General features: G+C 38.5%; 1 protein-coding gene across 6 annotated transcripts in view; it reads right to left on the bottom strand.

Moving 5' to 3' along the window:
* The window catches only part of PRKCZ (protein kinase C zeta), a 157,006-nt gene that overhangs the window by 137,465 nt on the left and 2,865 nt on the right, over window positions 1-16,676 (bottom strand). For 4 of the 6 annotated variants that reach the window (XM_084651866.1, XM_084651865.1, XM_084651869.1 and 1 more), the window contains exon 3: window positions 4,814-4,935. In XM_084651866.1, coding sequence (XP_084507992.1) covers window positions 4,814-4,935 — 122 coding nt within the window. Of the gene's footprint in view, window positions 1-4,813; window positions 4,936-10,879; window positions 10,983-16,676 lie in introns of those variants that run through there. The other 2 variants (XM_084651868.1, XM_084651871.1) reach the window with 2 other exon arrangements.

Raw genomic sequence — 16,676 nt, 5'->3', positions numbered from 1 at the left:
GCTATATCAGAAAATTAATGATTGTTTGGTTATTTCATTTACCAAAGGTAATTGAAGCAGATATTTATGAAGTCATTGGGAGGTGAACTATCTCCAATTCAACAGGTTAATCATTAATATTTGGAGGATTTTCTTGCCTTGCTGTATTAGGAGAAGATCCCCAGACAGACATTTAAATGGTTTTATTTAACTAAAAAACAACATTGTGTATTCTGGATTTTTTTCTTCAACAGCAAATGCATAATATTTTAACAAAACAAGCATATGAATTTTTGAATTTAGTTAAACATTCAAGTTTTTTAGAATCAGGTTGGTTTCTGTTAGAATTGTTTTTCACTAAAATAGTTAAATGAAATATTAAAAAAATTAAAATAGACTGTCAGCCAGGTCAACAAGAGAAACTTAAAATATTGGCTTCTGCAGCTAACTGTCATCTTCACCTTCGTTTTGCTGGTTGTTCATATTCTGGAAAAGAAAAACAAGCTTTCCTGCTTTTTCAGGTCCCAAACAATTTCTCAATTTGGAATGAATTAGTCAAAAGGAAGAAAATATTCTTTATATACCAGCAGGAGATACTACTGCTGTTAAAAGTGAGATCAAGTTGCAGTGGGGGAGGTTTAGATTGGATATTAGGAAAAACTCTCTCACTAAGAGGGTGGTGAAACACTGGAATGCGTTACCTAGGGAGGTGGTAGAATCTCCTTCCTTAGAGGTTTTTAAGGTCAGGCTTGACAAAGCCCCGGGTGGGATGATTTAACTGGGAATTGGTCCTGCTTCGAGCAGGGGGTTGGACTAGATGACCTTCTGGGGTCCCTTCCAACCCTGATATTCTATGATCATCACTTCAACTATCTCTGAATCCAAGTGCTTAAGTGACTTCTACCAGTTCACTGGTGTGATTTTCTTTAACACATCATTAGCAAACCTATTTCTTGAATGGTTCTTATTCCCAGACTGGGTCTCTTTCACGGCCTGCTGCCATTATAGGTTCTCTTCTAGTGAGAGAATGGTATGGTAGATCTCAAATCAATCAAGGCTACACTCAGAAAGACCTCAAGATTTCTGGAATATGCTGCTCAGTTTCACTTTTGTTTCTACTGCCTGTCCCTCCCTTTTCACATTTATCTCCAGACTTCTCCTCCTTGTTCAGATCTATTCCGCCCCCAACAATCTTCTGTTCATTGAACTTTTCGAAACTTTGCACTTTTAGAGAGGTATAAGGGATTGACTCTGTGTACGTACATTTGCAGAGGGACAATATGGTTGAAGCCTTATTTCTCACCTCTATATATTTATTTAAAAACATGTGTTAACAAGCATGTTCTCTCTGGAGACACAAATCCACAGTTTGAGAACTGCAAAACTAACCATCTCTGATAGTATCTTCTGGACTGAGCACTGAGTCCCATTGGGTAGATAGAAAGATTAACCTAAATAATCTATACAGAAGCCCCTGGAACCCCATAAAATGGGTCCCTAATCCATGAACTATTGGAACTCATTTACAAAAAATGTTTAACCATTACATGAATATATTGTCCCATACTGTAGAATTAGAGTTTATAATCCCAATTACATAGGGAGATATCTTTGAGCTATAATGTAATTTAATTAAAACTAATCTTTAGATAAAATACTTGGAGGAAAAAAAACTGATTTTTATTTAAAGAAAATTATTTTTATCCACCCTGCCCCTACTCACAGCAACCAGGAGATTGTAGGTGAGTTAGAGTTGTAGAGCACTTTCAGAGGAGGGAGGAGAGGGAACAGACCACACTACACAAACCTCCCTCTCCACAGTTGCTGAGATGAAGAAGAAGAAGAAGAAACTTCCTTCACTTCCAGCAACTTGAGGAGGAAGAAGAGCGTCAGAAGAGCTTTACATTTGTCAGACAACTATTAGCCCATGACAGATATGAAAAATGTAGTTCCAAGATCAGGTAAACCACCCTCATGTTCTGAAAAGGAGTACTTGCGGCACCTTAGAGACTAACCAATTTATTTGAGCATGAGCTTTCGTGAGCTACAGCTCACTTCATCGGATGCATACCGTGGAAACTGTAGCAGACTTTATATATACACAGAGAATATGAAACAATACCTCCTCCCACCCCACTGTCCTGCTGGTAATAGCTTATCTAAAGTGATCATCAGGTTGGGCCATTTCCAGCACAAATCCAGGTTCTCACCCTCCACCCCCCCACACAAATTCACTCTCCTGCTGGTGATAGCCCATCCAAAGTGACAACTCTCTACACAATGTGCATGATAATCAAGGTGGGCCATTTCCTGCACAAATCCAGGTTCTCACATGCCCCCCACCCCCATACACACACAAACTCGAAAACCTGGATTTGTGCAGGAAATGGCCCACCTTGATTATCATGCACATTGTACTGTCTTTTAGTAAAGGGTTCTTTTAAAGGAAGCCAACATCAATGCATCCACTAGCCCCTGAATGGGATACATTAGGCCAATACTACAGTCAAGGTTGCATCCAATGACCTACTGAAGTAGTAAGGTGGCCGCCAGGTAGAATAATCAACAGAAAAAGGAAAATATGCATCACTGCTACAATTCTTGTCATATGTTCTGTGCAAAACATCAAAAATTGTAAGTGACAAAAACATTTAGTTTTTCCATAACACAGCTGTATCCCCACCTTGAAAGCAAGCAGACACTCATTCCAAAGATGAATCAGGACTAGAAGTAAAATTTTCAGCAGCATCTATGTGACTCATGTGCTTAAATTGTATTGAAAGTCAAATAGGACTTACGCACTTTTTCAAAAAAGTTACTTTGCATGCATGCCAAAGAATATGGGAAAGAAGTCTGAACAGCCTTTCATCAACCTGTGTCATTTTGCCATTAAAACGTTCACCTTAAAGTTGTTTTTTTTTTTAACTTGCTATTGAATAATAAAAGCTTTACAGTTCTGAAGTGCCTTTCGCTTCTCTCTCAAACAAACATGTTTGGAAATACATTTAGACCCATTTTATACGAAGGTAAAGCGAGACAAGAGTCCAATCTTGGCACACATGCAGTTTATGCACAAGATTGGGTTATTTTTGAATAGCAGTATGTGTTGTGGCCATGCCTGCAACCCTCATGACCACCACTGACCAGGGCTGCTGGAACAAATTTGTACAGTGGGGGTACTGAGAGCCATTGAACCAAAACTGTGAGCCCTGTATATGATGGAAACCACTTGAAGACAGGGAGTGCAGCAGCACCTAAAGCACCCCTAGTTCCAGCAGCCATGCCACAGGCAAGGGCATAAGAGATGAGGCAGCCTTGACCACCACTCAGTTCCTTTGCCAATAAGAATCCCAGGTGTTGGGATGCTGTTAAATGAGGATGGAGGGCAGAACATGGAATCTGTGTGAACACCACATCTCAAAGAGCCAGTTACTTTGGGATAAGTAACCATTCTTTCTTCAAGTGATTGTTCACATAAATTATACTCTTGGGGATGTCTACACTGCAGTTAGACACCAGTGGCTGGCCCGCATCAGCTGACTCACACTCAGACTAAGAGGCTGTTTAATTGTGGTATACACATGCAGGCATGAGCTCTGTAGTATTTCAGGCGACTTCCCTAAAGGTCAGTTTTTTCCTCTCACCCTTAAACTAAGGGCCCAATCTGATTCCATTTCACTACTGATTTCAAAGGGACTTTGTACAGGTTCAGGAACCTGCTTGCAAGGCTCTCAATGCAGGATAGAGACTTAAGGAACCTTGTTGCATGGGCCTAATCCCTGGAGAACTGATTTTATTTGCTTCTTACACACAATAACCAAATTAAAGTTTTCTGCTGCAAGGCTTTAGTCAGGGAATGAACATATACGTTTGCTCCAGCAGAGCCATGCTTCTGATCCCCTGCCATAATTCTTGAGCAAGCAGCACTCAGGATGACTGACCAGCGAGCTGCTACTATCCACAAGCTTACAATTTATCGCAGCCCACTGCAAGATACAGGTGGGCCCTAGAATACTACAGGCTCAGCTGACAATATCTACTATATTAACCTTTCCAAAACGTGTGGGCAAGGGCCACTACTTTTTACCCCTGCAATATGGTCCTCAGAAGAAAACACTCCGATCAGGATGGCCCAAAGCAATAAAAAAAGAAAAGTTGAGCATTTTGACTAATATTTTTAGATTTAAAAAAAAAAAAAGAAAAATCAGAAAAACAGACTCTTGAGACTTGTAGTCCTGGAGCTCTGTCGGCAAGGAACTCTACCCCTTCTCTTCATGCACTCTACAAATTATTACCTAATTAAGCCATAGCCATTAGTAACTTCATGACTTCCTCATGGAAAATGGGGGCTCTCACCCTGTCAAGGCAGTTCATGGACCTCAACAATCAGAACAGATCCACAATTCTAGTTCTTATGTTTGCATTTTCTCCACTTACAATAAAAAAAAAAAAGAAAAAAGAAAATAAGAGCATCTAGGTAAGGAAAGCAACCACCCTGCCACATTCCTTCCCACCATACATTTCCCTGATCACTCTAGTTAAACTGTGCTTCAGATAATTACACTTTGAAAAAGTTCATTTAAAAGGATTAAAAAGTGAATTCAAGTACAGCACAACCTTGGTTATCTGAGCCTCATTTATCCAAACCTTCCTGTTATGTGAAACAGGGTTATGTCCCATGATATCTATAAATTACAATAAAAAAAATGCCTTGATTATCTGAAACCTAAATTAAGCAAATTTCATCAAGCCCCTTGTCTAATATTTTGAGTCATACTTTGCAATATAGAAAACAAGTAAAGATTTAGAAAAGAATCTCATGTGTTTGTAATACCTTCATCATCAATCCACTTGAGGGTAATTGGCTGTTCCTGTTGTAAACTGCACATCTCCCTCACTTCATCACAAAGTTCACCATAGTTCATTGATGCTTCCAAATTTGTTATTAGGATGTCCCTGCAAGAGATGAATTCACAGATTTAAACCACAAAATATAGTCCCTCATTCAGAAATATGGTATCTGACATAAACTGCTTGCTTCAGTAACTGCATCTGTGGAATTTATCCTGCTGAGCTGTGCTCACACAAGCAGCGCTTACACAAGCGGCACTTACTCACTAAAGTAATCCCATTGAAATCAATGGGACTACTTGGACAAGCAAGTATTATTCTTGTGAAAAAGGGCTAGACTGTTATCCGAGGGGGGGATAGATTGCCTTTACATCTCAACATTAGTTTATTATAATAATATTTTACATTAACAACCCTGGCTTTTCAATATCTGCTTTATTGGATGTCAGTTCCTTTGACATAAATCTTAGTGTTTAAATGGGCATTTTAAAATGCCTAGCTTTTGCCACTCCTAAACTAACCAAAGTGATTTTTTCTTTAGCTATATGGAATCAAAGACTGAAACATGTTGGAGTTTATATAGGACTTCGCAGCAGCTCAGAAGTCCCTGCATTATTAAAGAGATCATTTTGATTATGATTATATTCTGAAAAATAGGTTTTAATTCCACATTTTCCTGTACTGTATTTCATAAATTAATTATCCTGAAAATGTGAACTTTTTAAAAAAAATTCACCACACAAAAGATGTCTCTGACCTCCTGAAACTTTACTTAAGATTAAAGAAACAAATGGTGGAAGGTGAGCGAGACCGGAATAAATTGACAAACCACTGTATATAACAGTTGACCAATAGGATGGTGAAAAGGCTACAACAGATTATTAAATTTTAAATCTGACTTATCACATTTATATGGTTTTAACCAGAAGAATGGCAAAGTTATTTCTGGTGTTAGGTGTGTGTGAAAACTTATATTCAATGCTGTAACTTTGAAATCAAACATTTGTATCACACTTCAGCTAAGAACTGTACTTCTTTTAGAAGAACAGTTGATAATTACAAAGTCTCAAGTCTGACGTCAACATGGAACTGTTGAAAGATGATAAAGACGGACAACTAGAATGGGATGCTAACTTTTAGCTTTTAGCAAGCTGAGTATGCTTTTTTCGGGCGTATTATTTTCCTTGAAGCTGAAGTTTTTAATTCCTTTCTATGAGGTTCAGTGTTTCTAGAATGATGAAACTCACACAGTGTAAACCACTTAGTACCCTAGAGAATGTGTGTGAAACTACATCTTGTCACACTAAGCTGTTGCATGTAAAAACTAAAAAAACATACAAACTAGATCAGGTAAGCAACTGAACATGTGAGGTAGATTTTTCATGTTTTACATTAAAGTTAAAGTACCTCAAGGAAAAGCTACACAAAATAAACATGGGGAGAAAAGCAGGTGTTTGAAGGATGTTCAGAGATACTTTTTTTTTTGGTATAAAGACCCTCTAGTGGATAACTATACAACTGCACTTCTCAGTTAAGAATATGTACTTAGAACCACATGTAAATTATTCACATAATGTACTGAAGTCAACAAGGAGACCAGAAATAAGGAGAATAAACTAAACATGATTTAGTTTTGTTACTGTCACCCTGTATGATAAATTGTTTTAGAAAACAAGCTATCTTACCTACTTCATACATTTGTGTATGTCAGCTGAAAATTGAAACTTTACAAAAGGAAAAGGAGTACTTGTGGCACCTTGGAGACTAACAGATTTATTAGAGCATAAGCTTTCGTGAGCCACAGCATCCGATGAAGTGAGCTGTAGCTCACAAAAGCTTATGCTCTAATAAATTGGTTAGTCTCTAAGGTGCCACAAGTACTCCTTTTCTTTTTACGGATACAGACCAACACAGCTGCTACTCTGAAACTTTACAGTATTCCAGCTTGATTTTCACGGAAACTGTTTAGTCAAAGTGTCAAAAATGTGGAGACTACCTCAAGAAAAATATGCATGCATTATTAGGTCATATTGCTGTAAGTTGTTTGTTTTATGAAGGCAAAAGGAATATTTTTGCAAAACCAATTTTTTAAAATGACTGGAAGTAAAGCTGTGAGCACAATATTTTTTTTAAATAGTTTCAGTTTCAAATGTAGATTAAAAATGGGCTATATAATCTTTCAACATGGAATTTTTTTTCTTTAGCATTTGAAGAGATCTTAAATGACAGTTTATATCTTAACTAATTATTCCTTATGGAAATGAAAACACAAGCAGGTTTTTAAATATCAATCTGGAAAAGCATACTTAATGTGATAAGCTACCACAATTTACTAAGTGAGACTGAGATGCTAATGTTGCTTGCAAAATAAACAAGTGGTCTGGAGTCCACAAGTACTTCTTAGAGCTCTCAATAATTAAAAGCATTTTAACTGCACTAGTTCTCAACACCAAAGCAGAATCTAGAAGCTTCATGGAGACAAAACACCCTATAAAGACACAAAGACAGGGAAACAAAGTGGGTGAGGTAATACCTTTTATTGGACCAACTTCTGTTAGAGAGAGAGACAAGCTTTTGAGCCACACAGCTGAAGAAGAGCTCTGCTTAGCTGGAAAGCTTGTCTCTCCCACCAAAAGAAGCTGGTCCAATAAAAGATTACTACCTCACCCACCTTGCGTCTTTAATGTCCTGGGACCAATGCGGCTACAACACTGCACACAAAGTCACAGTTACTGACCCAGAAAGGTTATCATCTAAGGACCCAGTGCTTCAAGTATAAGCTCAAGTGTTTGTAGGATAGGGAGTATAAACTTTTTAGGCCATTCACCATATCTTCATATATCTTTATATAGTGCTTAACCCAGGTATGTCCTTAATGGAACCATATGCATGTCTGTTTACAGGATTGGGCCCTAGAACTTGGGACATACAAATGGGGATAGGATTCAACATTAACATTTAGAGATTTGAATTTTTTTTTTTTTTTTTTTTTTTTTTTTAATTCTTGCAACATATGAATTGTCTAGTTGGATCAGATCCAAGGTCCATCTAGTCCTGTATGCTGTCTATGGTAGTGGCCAGTACCAGATAATTCACAGGAGGCCTAAGAATCCTAAAAGCAGGCAGATATAGAATAGTGTGCATCCCCCAAATTTTGTCTCAGTCTGATCTCTGAGAGTCAGAGATTGGCTTAAGACCCGAAGAATGATTTTTAATATCCCCCAAAAATATTTACCATAATTGTAACAACTCTAGTTATCCATTTAAATGCCCAATCCCTTTTTCAATTTTGCTAAATTCTTAACCTCAACAACTTCATGTGGCAATCTGTTCCATAATCTAATTACGAACAAATATAATAGATAAAACTGTGTACAGATAACAGTAGTGCATCTATATCTGGTATGAAGCTACAGACAGGTGGATTTGCTGAGCTGTAACCAAATCGTCAAACTGTACACCTGAGCACATGGTGTGTCATTCAGAAACAGTTCTCAGGGAAAATTAGCCCTCTGCAGACTGTGGAAAGTTACTACTGAAATTAGAAAAAATGGAGAGCAATAAATCAATGAAGGGGACCATCCTCTGGATAAAATAAGTAATTCTGAACCGTTTTGAGATTTGATTTACAGAAGTGGTAATGGAGACACTGCGGACACGTTTCATGTCCTCTCCTCAGATATTAATGTTTCTTACTGGTAGAGTTTGTTTTTAAAGAAATATGAGCACAGTGATGAAGAGGAACCAATGGAAAAATACCAAGGCAAACAAATATTGTAACTAAAAACAAAATTTCCAACTGTTATTTCGAGCACCAAGGTATGCTCTTGGAAGAATATGACTGAACACCACATACTATGATGAGACAGACTGACCGATTTCTTTTAACATAAATATTATTTATTGTCCCTAGGGCAATATCTTAGAAAGAACATAAATCTTGATGTGTTCCAAAAAAAAAACAAAAACAAAAAAAAGATGAAGTATTTTCTTTAGATAACTTTGAAATCACTACTATAGCAGGCCTTGCACCAGGAGACAACAGTGTAGAGGCATGTCCCCCAGATGATGGATGGGAGTAGCCTGTCTTGGGGAAATGCAAAGAGTCTTCATCCTATAAGTATGGATGACATTCCTTGTTCCTAGAGGTAAACATTTAGCCATATTAAAAATGCATAGTTTGCCTCAATTTACCAAGCAATCCGGTTCGTTCTGAATCAGTGACCCGTCCTCTTCATTATTTACCACTCCCACAATTTGTGTCAAGTGCAAATTTTATCATTATGATTTTATGTTTTCTTCCAGGTCACTGATAAAAATATTAAATGGCATAGAGCCAAGAACTGATCCCTGTGGGACCTCAATGGAAACACACCCATTCTACGATTCCTCATTTACAGTTACATTTTGAGATCCATCAGTTGGCCAGTTTTTAATCCATTTAATGTATGCCATGGTAATTTTATATCATTCTATCTTTTTAATCAAAATGCTGTGTCTCAAATACCTTACAGAAGTCTAAGTACGTAAGCAAACTTGTTATTTGATAAAAAAAGATATCCAGTTTGTCTAACAAGATCTATTTTCCATAATCCCACGTTGATTTGCATTAACTACATCACCCTCCTTTAATTTATTAACTGAGTCCCCTATCAGCCACTCCATTATCTTCCCTGGGATTGATACTAGAAAAGGGATAACAGATGAAGTGTTGAAATGCAGCAGTGAAATCACAGAACAAGTACAATCTTCAGTACACCTAGGAAGCTTGATTAGTGACTATGGTTCCATCAAGGTTGAGGTTTAAAGGAAATGTGCTTCAGCTACAAGTGCTGCACAGAGCCTGATGAAATTATGGATAAAAACCATTATCTTCAGTACCACTGTGAAAATTTATCATACCGCTGTACTAACAGCATTACTCTATGGTCTGGAAGCAGTTGCATTAAATGAAACAGACATCAGAAATCTGGAGGCAGTAAAGAGGAGAGCTCTTCGCAAGATGGCAATTGAAAAGTAGAATGATATATTCAGATAAATGAAGAAGTTAAAAGGAAAATAAAACGTGATGCCAAGGTAGGGGATTCGCTGCAACTGAAAGATGACACACATGCGGACGCTGTAGAACAAACGAATGACAGTATGCCAAAGAAAATAATAAAGACGCAACAAGGTCAGTCAGACCTAGAGGCTGACCGCTGAATAGATGGCAGGACATTGTACACAGGGACATGACCAGGCTGAGTTTACTGGAGGAACTACCTATGGACAGGAATGAATGGCAACACTCTATGTTTCCCATGTCTCTAAAGGTGCTTTGGGATGAGATTATAGGAGGAGATTAAGAATGTAATTATTTCCTTTTGAAACTCACATTTTAAAGGAGATAAGAAGTTACAGATCCAGAAAAAAAAAGTCAATCTAATTTAACCCTGTCCCATACTTCAGTATTAAGGAAACAAACCTTGCAGAATATCCACATAACTTTTTAGCCAGGATCTCATGTATATAACAAGAGCAGTTATTTACATGTAACAAACACCTCCTGTCCAAAAGTTACAACTAATTTTTAGTATGTCTTGTATGGAGGGCCCTTCATACCTGTATCTCGAGGTACCTTACTACGAATTAGGTGAGCTGTAGCTCACAAAAGCCTATGCTCAAATAAATTTGTTAGTCTCTAAGGTGCCACAAGTACTCCTTTTCTTTTTATGAAATCAATAAGACTATGAAAAATACAGCTCAAGTTACAGGTTGTTTCTACTCAGCATGTAACTAGCTCAGTGAAGACAACACAGGAGAGATTGATAGACTCACATAACTATCAAGTCATGCTGTTTTGTAGGTGAAAACTGATTCAGTTCTTACCATGTGTGTGTACCTGCACTGTGACATCATCCACCTTTGGGTATTCCATCTATGTGCTTTCAGTTAGGTTAGCAGATCAACTTCTGATGTTGCAATTCCACTGAATATGGAATTTACTCCGTGCCAAACATCCATTTCAGGATCTGGCCCAGAATGCATGTTACTACAATAGGATACATACCCTGAACTTCTTCTGAAGTCAATGTGAGTATTAGATGCAAATCCTATGGCAGGATCAAGCCTTAAATTATTGGTTTCAGTGTAGCAGCCGTGTTAGTCTGTATCTGCAAAAAGAACAAGAGTACTTGTGGCACCTTAGAGACTAACAAATTTATTAGAGCATAAGCTTTCATGAGCTACAGCTCACTTCACTGGATGCATAGAATGGAAAATATAGTAAGTATGTGTATACACACACACATTGGAAGTTACCATACAAATTGGTAGAGGCTAATTAGTTAAGATGAGCTATTATCAACAGGAGAAAAAAAAAACTTTTGTAGTGATAATCAAGATCTGTGACAGACCAGTCCTCGCTTAGACAGCCCGAACCTGAAGCAAATGCTCACCAGCAACCACACAACAAAAAACACTAACCCAGGAACCTCTCCTTGCAACAAAGCCCGATGCCAACTCCGTCCACATATTTATTTAATGTGATTAGGACCTATGACGGTGTCACTTGGCCACGCCATCAGGGGCTTGTTCACCTGCACATCTACCAATGTGATATATGCCATCATGTGCCAGCAATGCCCCTCTGCCATGTACATTGGGCAAATTGGACCGTCTCTATGCAAAAGAGTAAATGGACAAATCTGACATCAGAAATCATAATATTCAAAAACCGGTAGGAGACCACTTAAATCTTTTACTGAGTGGCCACAGAGGTTGAAGGGTGGCAATTTTGCAACAGAAAAGCTTCAAAAACAGACTCCAACAAGAAACTGCTAAGCTTGAATTAATATGCAAACTAGATACCATTAACTTGGCTTTGAATAGAGACTGAGTGGCTAGGTCATTACACATTGAATCTATTTCCTTAAGTATCCTCACACCTTCTTGTCAACTGTTTAAATGGGCCATCTTTTGTAGATATTATCCAGTTTTTTTTCCTCCTGCTGCTAATAGCTCACCTTAACTAATTAGCCTCTCACAGTTTGTATGGTAACTTCTAACTGCAAGCAATGCTCCTCTGCCATATACATTGGTCAAACTGGACAGTCTCTACGTAAAAGAATAAACGGACACAAATCATATATCAAGAATTATAACATTCATAACCCAGTCGGAAAACACTTCAATCTCTCTGGTCACGCGATTACAGAGATGAAAGTTGCAATATTACAACAGAAAAACTACAAAAACAGACTCCAGCGAGAGACTGGCTAAGTGGCTAAGTCATTATGCAAGGTAACCTATTTCCCCTTGTTTTTTCCTAACACTCCCCCCGTTCTTCAGACGTTCTTGTTAAATCCTGGATTTGTGCTGGAAATGACCCACCTTGATTATCATACACATTGTAAGGAGAGTGATCACTTTAGATAAGCTATTTCCAGCAGGAGAGTGGGGTGGGGGGAGAGAAAACCTTTGAAGTGATAAACACCCATTTTTTCCATGATCTGTGTATATAAAAACAACCTCACTGCATTTTCCACTTTTATGCATCTGATGAAGTGAGCTGTAGCTCACGAAAGCTTATGCTCAAATAAATTGGATAGTCTCTAAGGTGCCACAAGTACTCCTTTTCTTTTTTCTAATATGTGTGTGTGTTCCATTCTGTATATCTGATGAAGTGAGCTGTAGCTCACAAAAGCTTACGTTCTAATAAATGTTAGTCTCTAAGGTACCACAAGTACTCCTTTTTCCTTAAATTATTAAAGCTTTTAAGTGGGAGGTGAACTGCCATTCTTTGTACTAATTAGAGAAGTACAGATCAGAAAACTTCTACTGTATTTTGCTCAAGCAGCATCTATTTCTGATGCAATTGCATATAGGATTTATCCAAATAATTACTGTCAATTATACATATACTTTTGAGAGCTACTACATTAAATCTGAATGCCAACAACTACATCAGCTGGTCAGAGCACAGCTGAACGAAGACTATTTGTTGCTAAACTTTACTTAAGAATCCCACTAGATATGCACATTTCCCCAGTCAGAGTTAAGAAGTCAGACTCCATCAAACAGCATAAGGGGCCAATGTTGGGCACATACTTGTATTAAGAGCATTTCTCGCATTCCTGGGATGAGGCATTGCAAAGGTTAGAATCATGCTGGCTAGGGCACAGCTAACCAGAGTCAGATAGTTCCTTTGTAGTCAACAGGATTTAATGCAGACGATTTCAGAGGATTATACATAATCTAGACAACAAAATGTTTTTAAAAATGAAATGAGAAATTACACAAATTTGCTCTATACTTCCGTTTCCATATGCTGGTCATTTCTGTTACATAAGGAACTCTGGTATACCAAAGAAATACAAATGCCATAGCTCCTGAGACTCCATGGAGACACAATCACAACATTCATGATTTTTGCAGCTTCCTTGTCCTTACTTAAACAGGTTATTTGTTTAATCACAATTTCAGAAAGGTATATTGTTCTATCAGCTGGAACTGTAAATTATTTAGCAGTTAACTGAATAACTCTAGATACTAATTCTGAAAGAGTATGTTTTACTACATCTGCATATATGGAAGCAGGAATCCAGAACAGATACTGAAACACTTCAAGTTATGCTTTAGCCCATAAACTGTTTTATATAAACCTGTTATTTAACATAGAACTTTGTGTCAACAAAGCAAAGACAAAATTCAGTAATTCTGGGACCCCTACTTTAAGTGGGACAGATGCTTTGCTCTTCTCCAACTGAGAAGAGCATTAAACAAACGATGGCTAGAATGCTGCAGAGGTTCTGAATGAATTATTGGAGAAAAAACCATTTTTATCTACAAATACAATCTGCATGACTCATGAAAATTACAGAATACTTGTTGCAGGAAGTACAAAGAATGTTCAATACTTTTACTAATTCCTTTTATGATATTCACATTCCTTCCAGTGAATTCTAGTAATGAATCAAATGTTATCACAAATTTCCAATATTCAAAGGTCTGCTTCATTCCTGAACAAAGCCTATACATATACCTGCACACCCCTAGACCTTCCTTCCTGTGCCAGCAAGCAGTCTCAAATTGGTTATGCTAATTCCTCTTTCCATCCACTGTTCTTTTCCCCTCATAGAGCCAAGTAGCTCTCCTACCTTTCTTTATTCCTATATCCCCTTGCAAACATTTGGAGAATTACACATTTTTATATTCTGGAAACACTTATTAGGTTTGAATGTTGTGCATATATACACTGGATATAACATTTGTGGACTACAGTTTCAGAGCAGCTTGCACATCTCGAACATGTAGTACCACTCTAGTGCTACTATAATTAAGTTGAGAACATCCTTTCATCATAAACCCAGACTGACATTGTCTTATAAATTTAGGATAAAGATCTCTATTGAACTGAAACTAGGCACACTTAACAGCACTTGTATTGTGCAAGCCTTTCATCCAAAGATCTCAAAGCTGTTTACAAGTACTCATTAAATCTCCCAAACAGCCCTGTCAGGTAGTAAAACCTTGCTAATTAGCACTAATCACTGCTGATGATCAAAATTTCACAAATTACTGAGCAAGAGTAACACGATAACAGCAGTAATAATGCACCACAAAATATGCTGTGCTCATTTATTTTCACATGTATTCACTTACACATCTAATATAGTAAAAACAAATCTATTAAACATATAATAGCTATATAAATGTAATGCAATGTCCTGCAATATATTTTGAAAGGTAGTCTTAACAAGAATCCTCACTATAAATAAGGCCTCAATAAATATTTGAGGACATATTTTTGTGCGCAAATTATCACATCTATAATGAAGTGTGAATTAGAAAGGTTCTGGTGGATTTCCATTTTACAGATGGGTAAATTGACACACAGAGATTAAGTGACTGGCTCCTGGTTAGAATGAAAGTTAATGGTATGGCTAGTTTTACAATCAAGGAGCTATCTTCCAGTCCCCCCGCCCTAACCACAAGATTATGCCACATTTCACTGCAGGAGCAAAAATTTTCCCTATATATCCATGGACCCAGTCATTTTGTTTAAGGCATTATTTGCCAATCCTACTCACACATCAGAACAGAGCATGAGGCTATTGATACACTATAGCTTAATTTGACACAAATTATGTTGCTCAGGGGTGTGAATTAGCCAATTAGACACTGATTTAAGTGCCAGTGTGGACAGCACTGTGTCAGTGGGAGACCTTCTCCTGCCTACACAGCTACTGCTGCTCTCAGGGGCTGGAGTAATGAAGCTGACAGGAGACCTCTCCCCCCCCAGCTTAGAGCAGCTACATTAGAGGGCTTACAGCCATGCAGGGTACCCATAGCCTTAGCAAAGTAATATACGATTAGAATCATAGAATATCAGGGTTGGAAGGGACCTCAGGAGGTCATCTAGTCCAAACCCCTGCTCAAAGCAGGACCGATCCCCAATTAAATCATCCCAGCCAGGGCTTTGTCAAGCCTGACCTTCAAAACTTCTAAGGAAGGAGATTCCACCACCTCCCTAGGTAACGCATTCCAGTGTTTCACCACCCTCCTAGGGGGAAAGATTTTCCTAATATCCAACCTAAATCTCCCCCACTGCAACTTGAGACCATTACTCCTTGTTCTGTCACCTGCTACCACTGAGAACAGTCTAGAGCCATCCTCTTTGAAACCACCTTTCAGGTAGTTGAAAGCAGCTATCAAATCCCCTCTCACTCTTCTCTTCTGTAGACTAAACATCCCCAGTTCCCTCAGCCTCTCCTCATAACTCACATGTTCCAGTCCCCTAATCATTTTTGTTGCCCTCGGCTGGACTCTCTCCAATTTTTCCACATCCTTCTTGTAGTGTGGGGCTCAAAACTGGACACAGTACTCCAGATGAGGCCTCACCAATGTCGAATAGAGGGGGACAATCACGTCCCTCGATCTGCTCGCTATGCCCTTACTTATACATCCCAAAATGCCATTGGCCTTCTTGGCAACAAGGACACACTGCTGACTCATATCCAGCTTCTCGTCCACCGTAACCCCTAGGTCCTTTTCTGCAGAACTGCTGCCTATCTGCTCGGTCCCTAGTCTGTAGCGGTGCATGAGATTCTTCCGTCCTAAGTGCAGGACTCTGCAAGTGTCCTTGTTGAACCTCATCAGATTTCTTTTGGCCCAATCCTCCAATTTGTCTAGGTCCCTCTGTATCCTATCCCTACCCTCCAGCACGTTTACCACTCCTCCCAGTTTAGTGTCATCTCCAAACTTGCTGAGGGTGCAATCCATACCATCCTCCAGATCATTTATGAAGATATTGAACAAAACCGGCCCAGGACCGACCCGTGGGGCACTCCACTTGATACCGGCTGCCAACTAGACATGGAGCCATTGATCACTACCCTTTGAGCCCGACAATCTAGCCAACTTTCTATCCACCTTATAGTCCATTCATCCAGCCCATACTTCTTTAACTTGCTGGCAAGAATACTGTGGGAGACCGTATCAAAAGCTTTGCTAAAGTCAAGGAACAACACGTCCACTGCATTCCCTTCATCCACAGAGCCAGTTATCTTGTCATAGAAGGCAATTAGATTAGTCAGGCATGACTTGCCCTTGGTGAATCCATGCGGACTGTTCCTCATTACTCCCTTTCACAGTCTGTAAAGACTAAGTTCTTCATCCTGGTTTTGTCCTCTTCTTTCCAACTGTTACTAAACAAAGTTTCTTATTGAAAAAAATATATATATCCACACTACACACCAAATTACTGACAATGAATACACTGGGGATCAATATATTTTTAGCTTACAAGGAAAAAGGCCAAAACTCAAGTCTAAGTTTAAAAAGTCACTGTCAATTGCTTTTAAGCT

Source organism: Lepidochelys olivacea (assembly GCF_965140295.1).
Source record: "Lepidochelys olivacea isolate rLepOli2 genome assembly, chromosome: 18".
In the NCBI taxonomy this organism is placed as follows: domain Eukaryota; kingdom Metazoa; phylum Chordata; order Testudines; family Cheloniidae; genus Lepidochelys; species Lepidochelys olivacea.
This window is presented reverse-complemented; position numbering and strand designations above follow the sequence as displayed.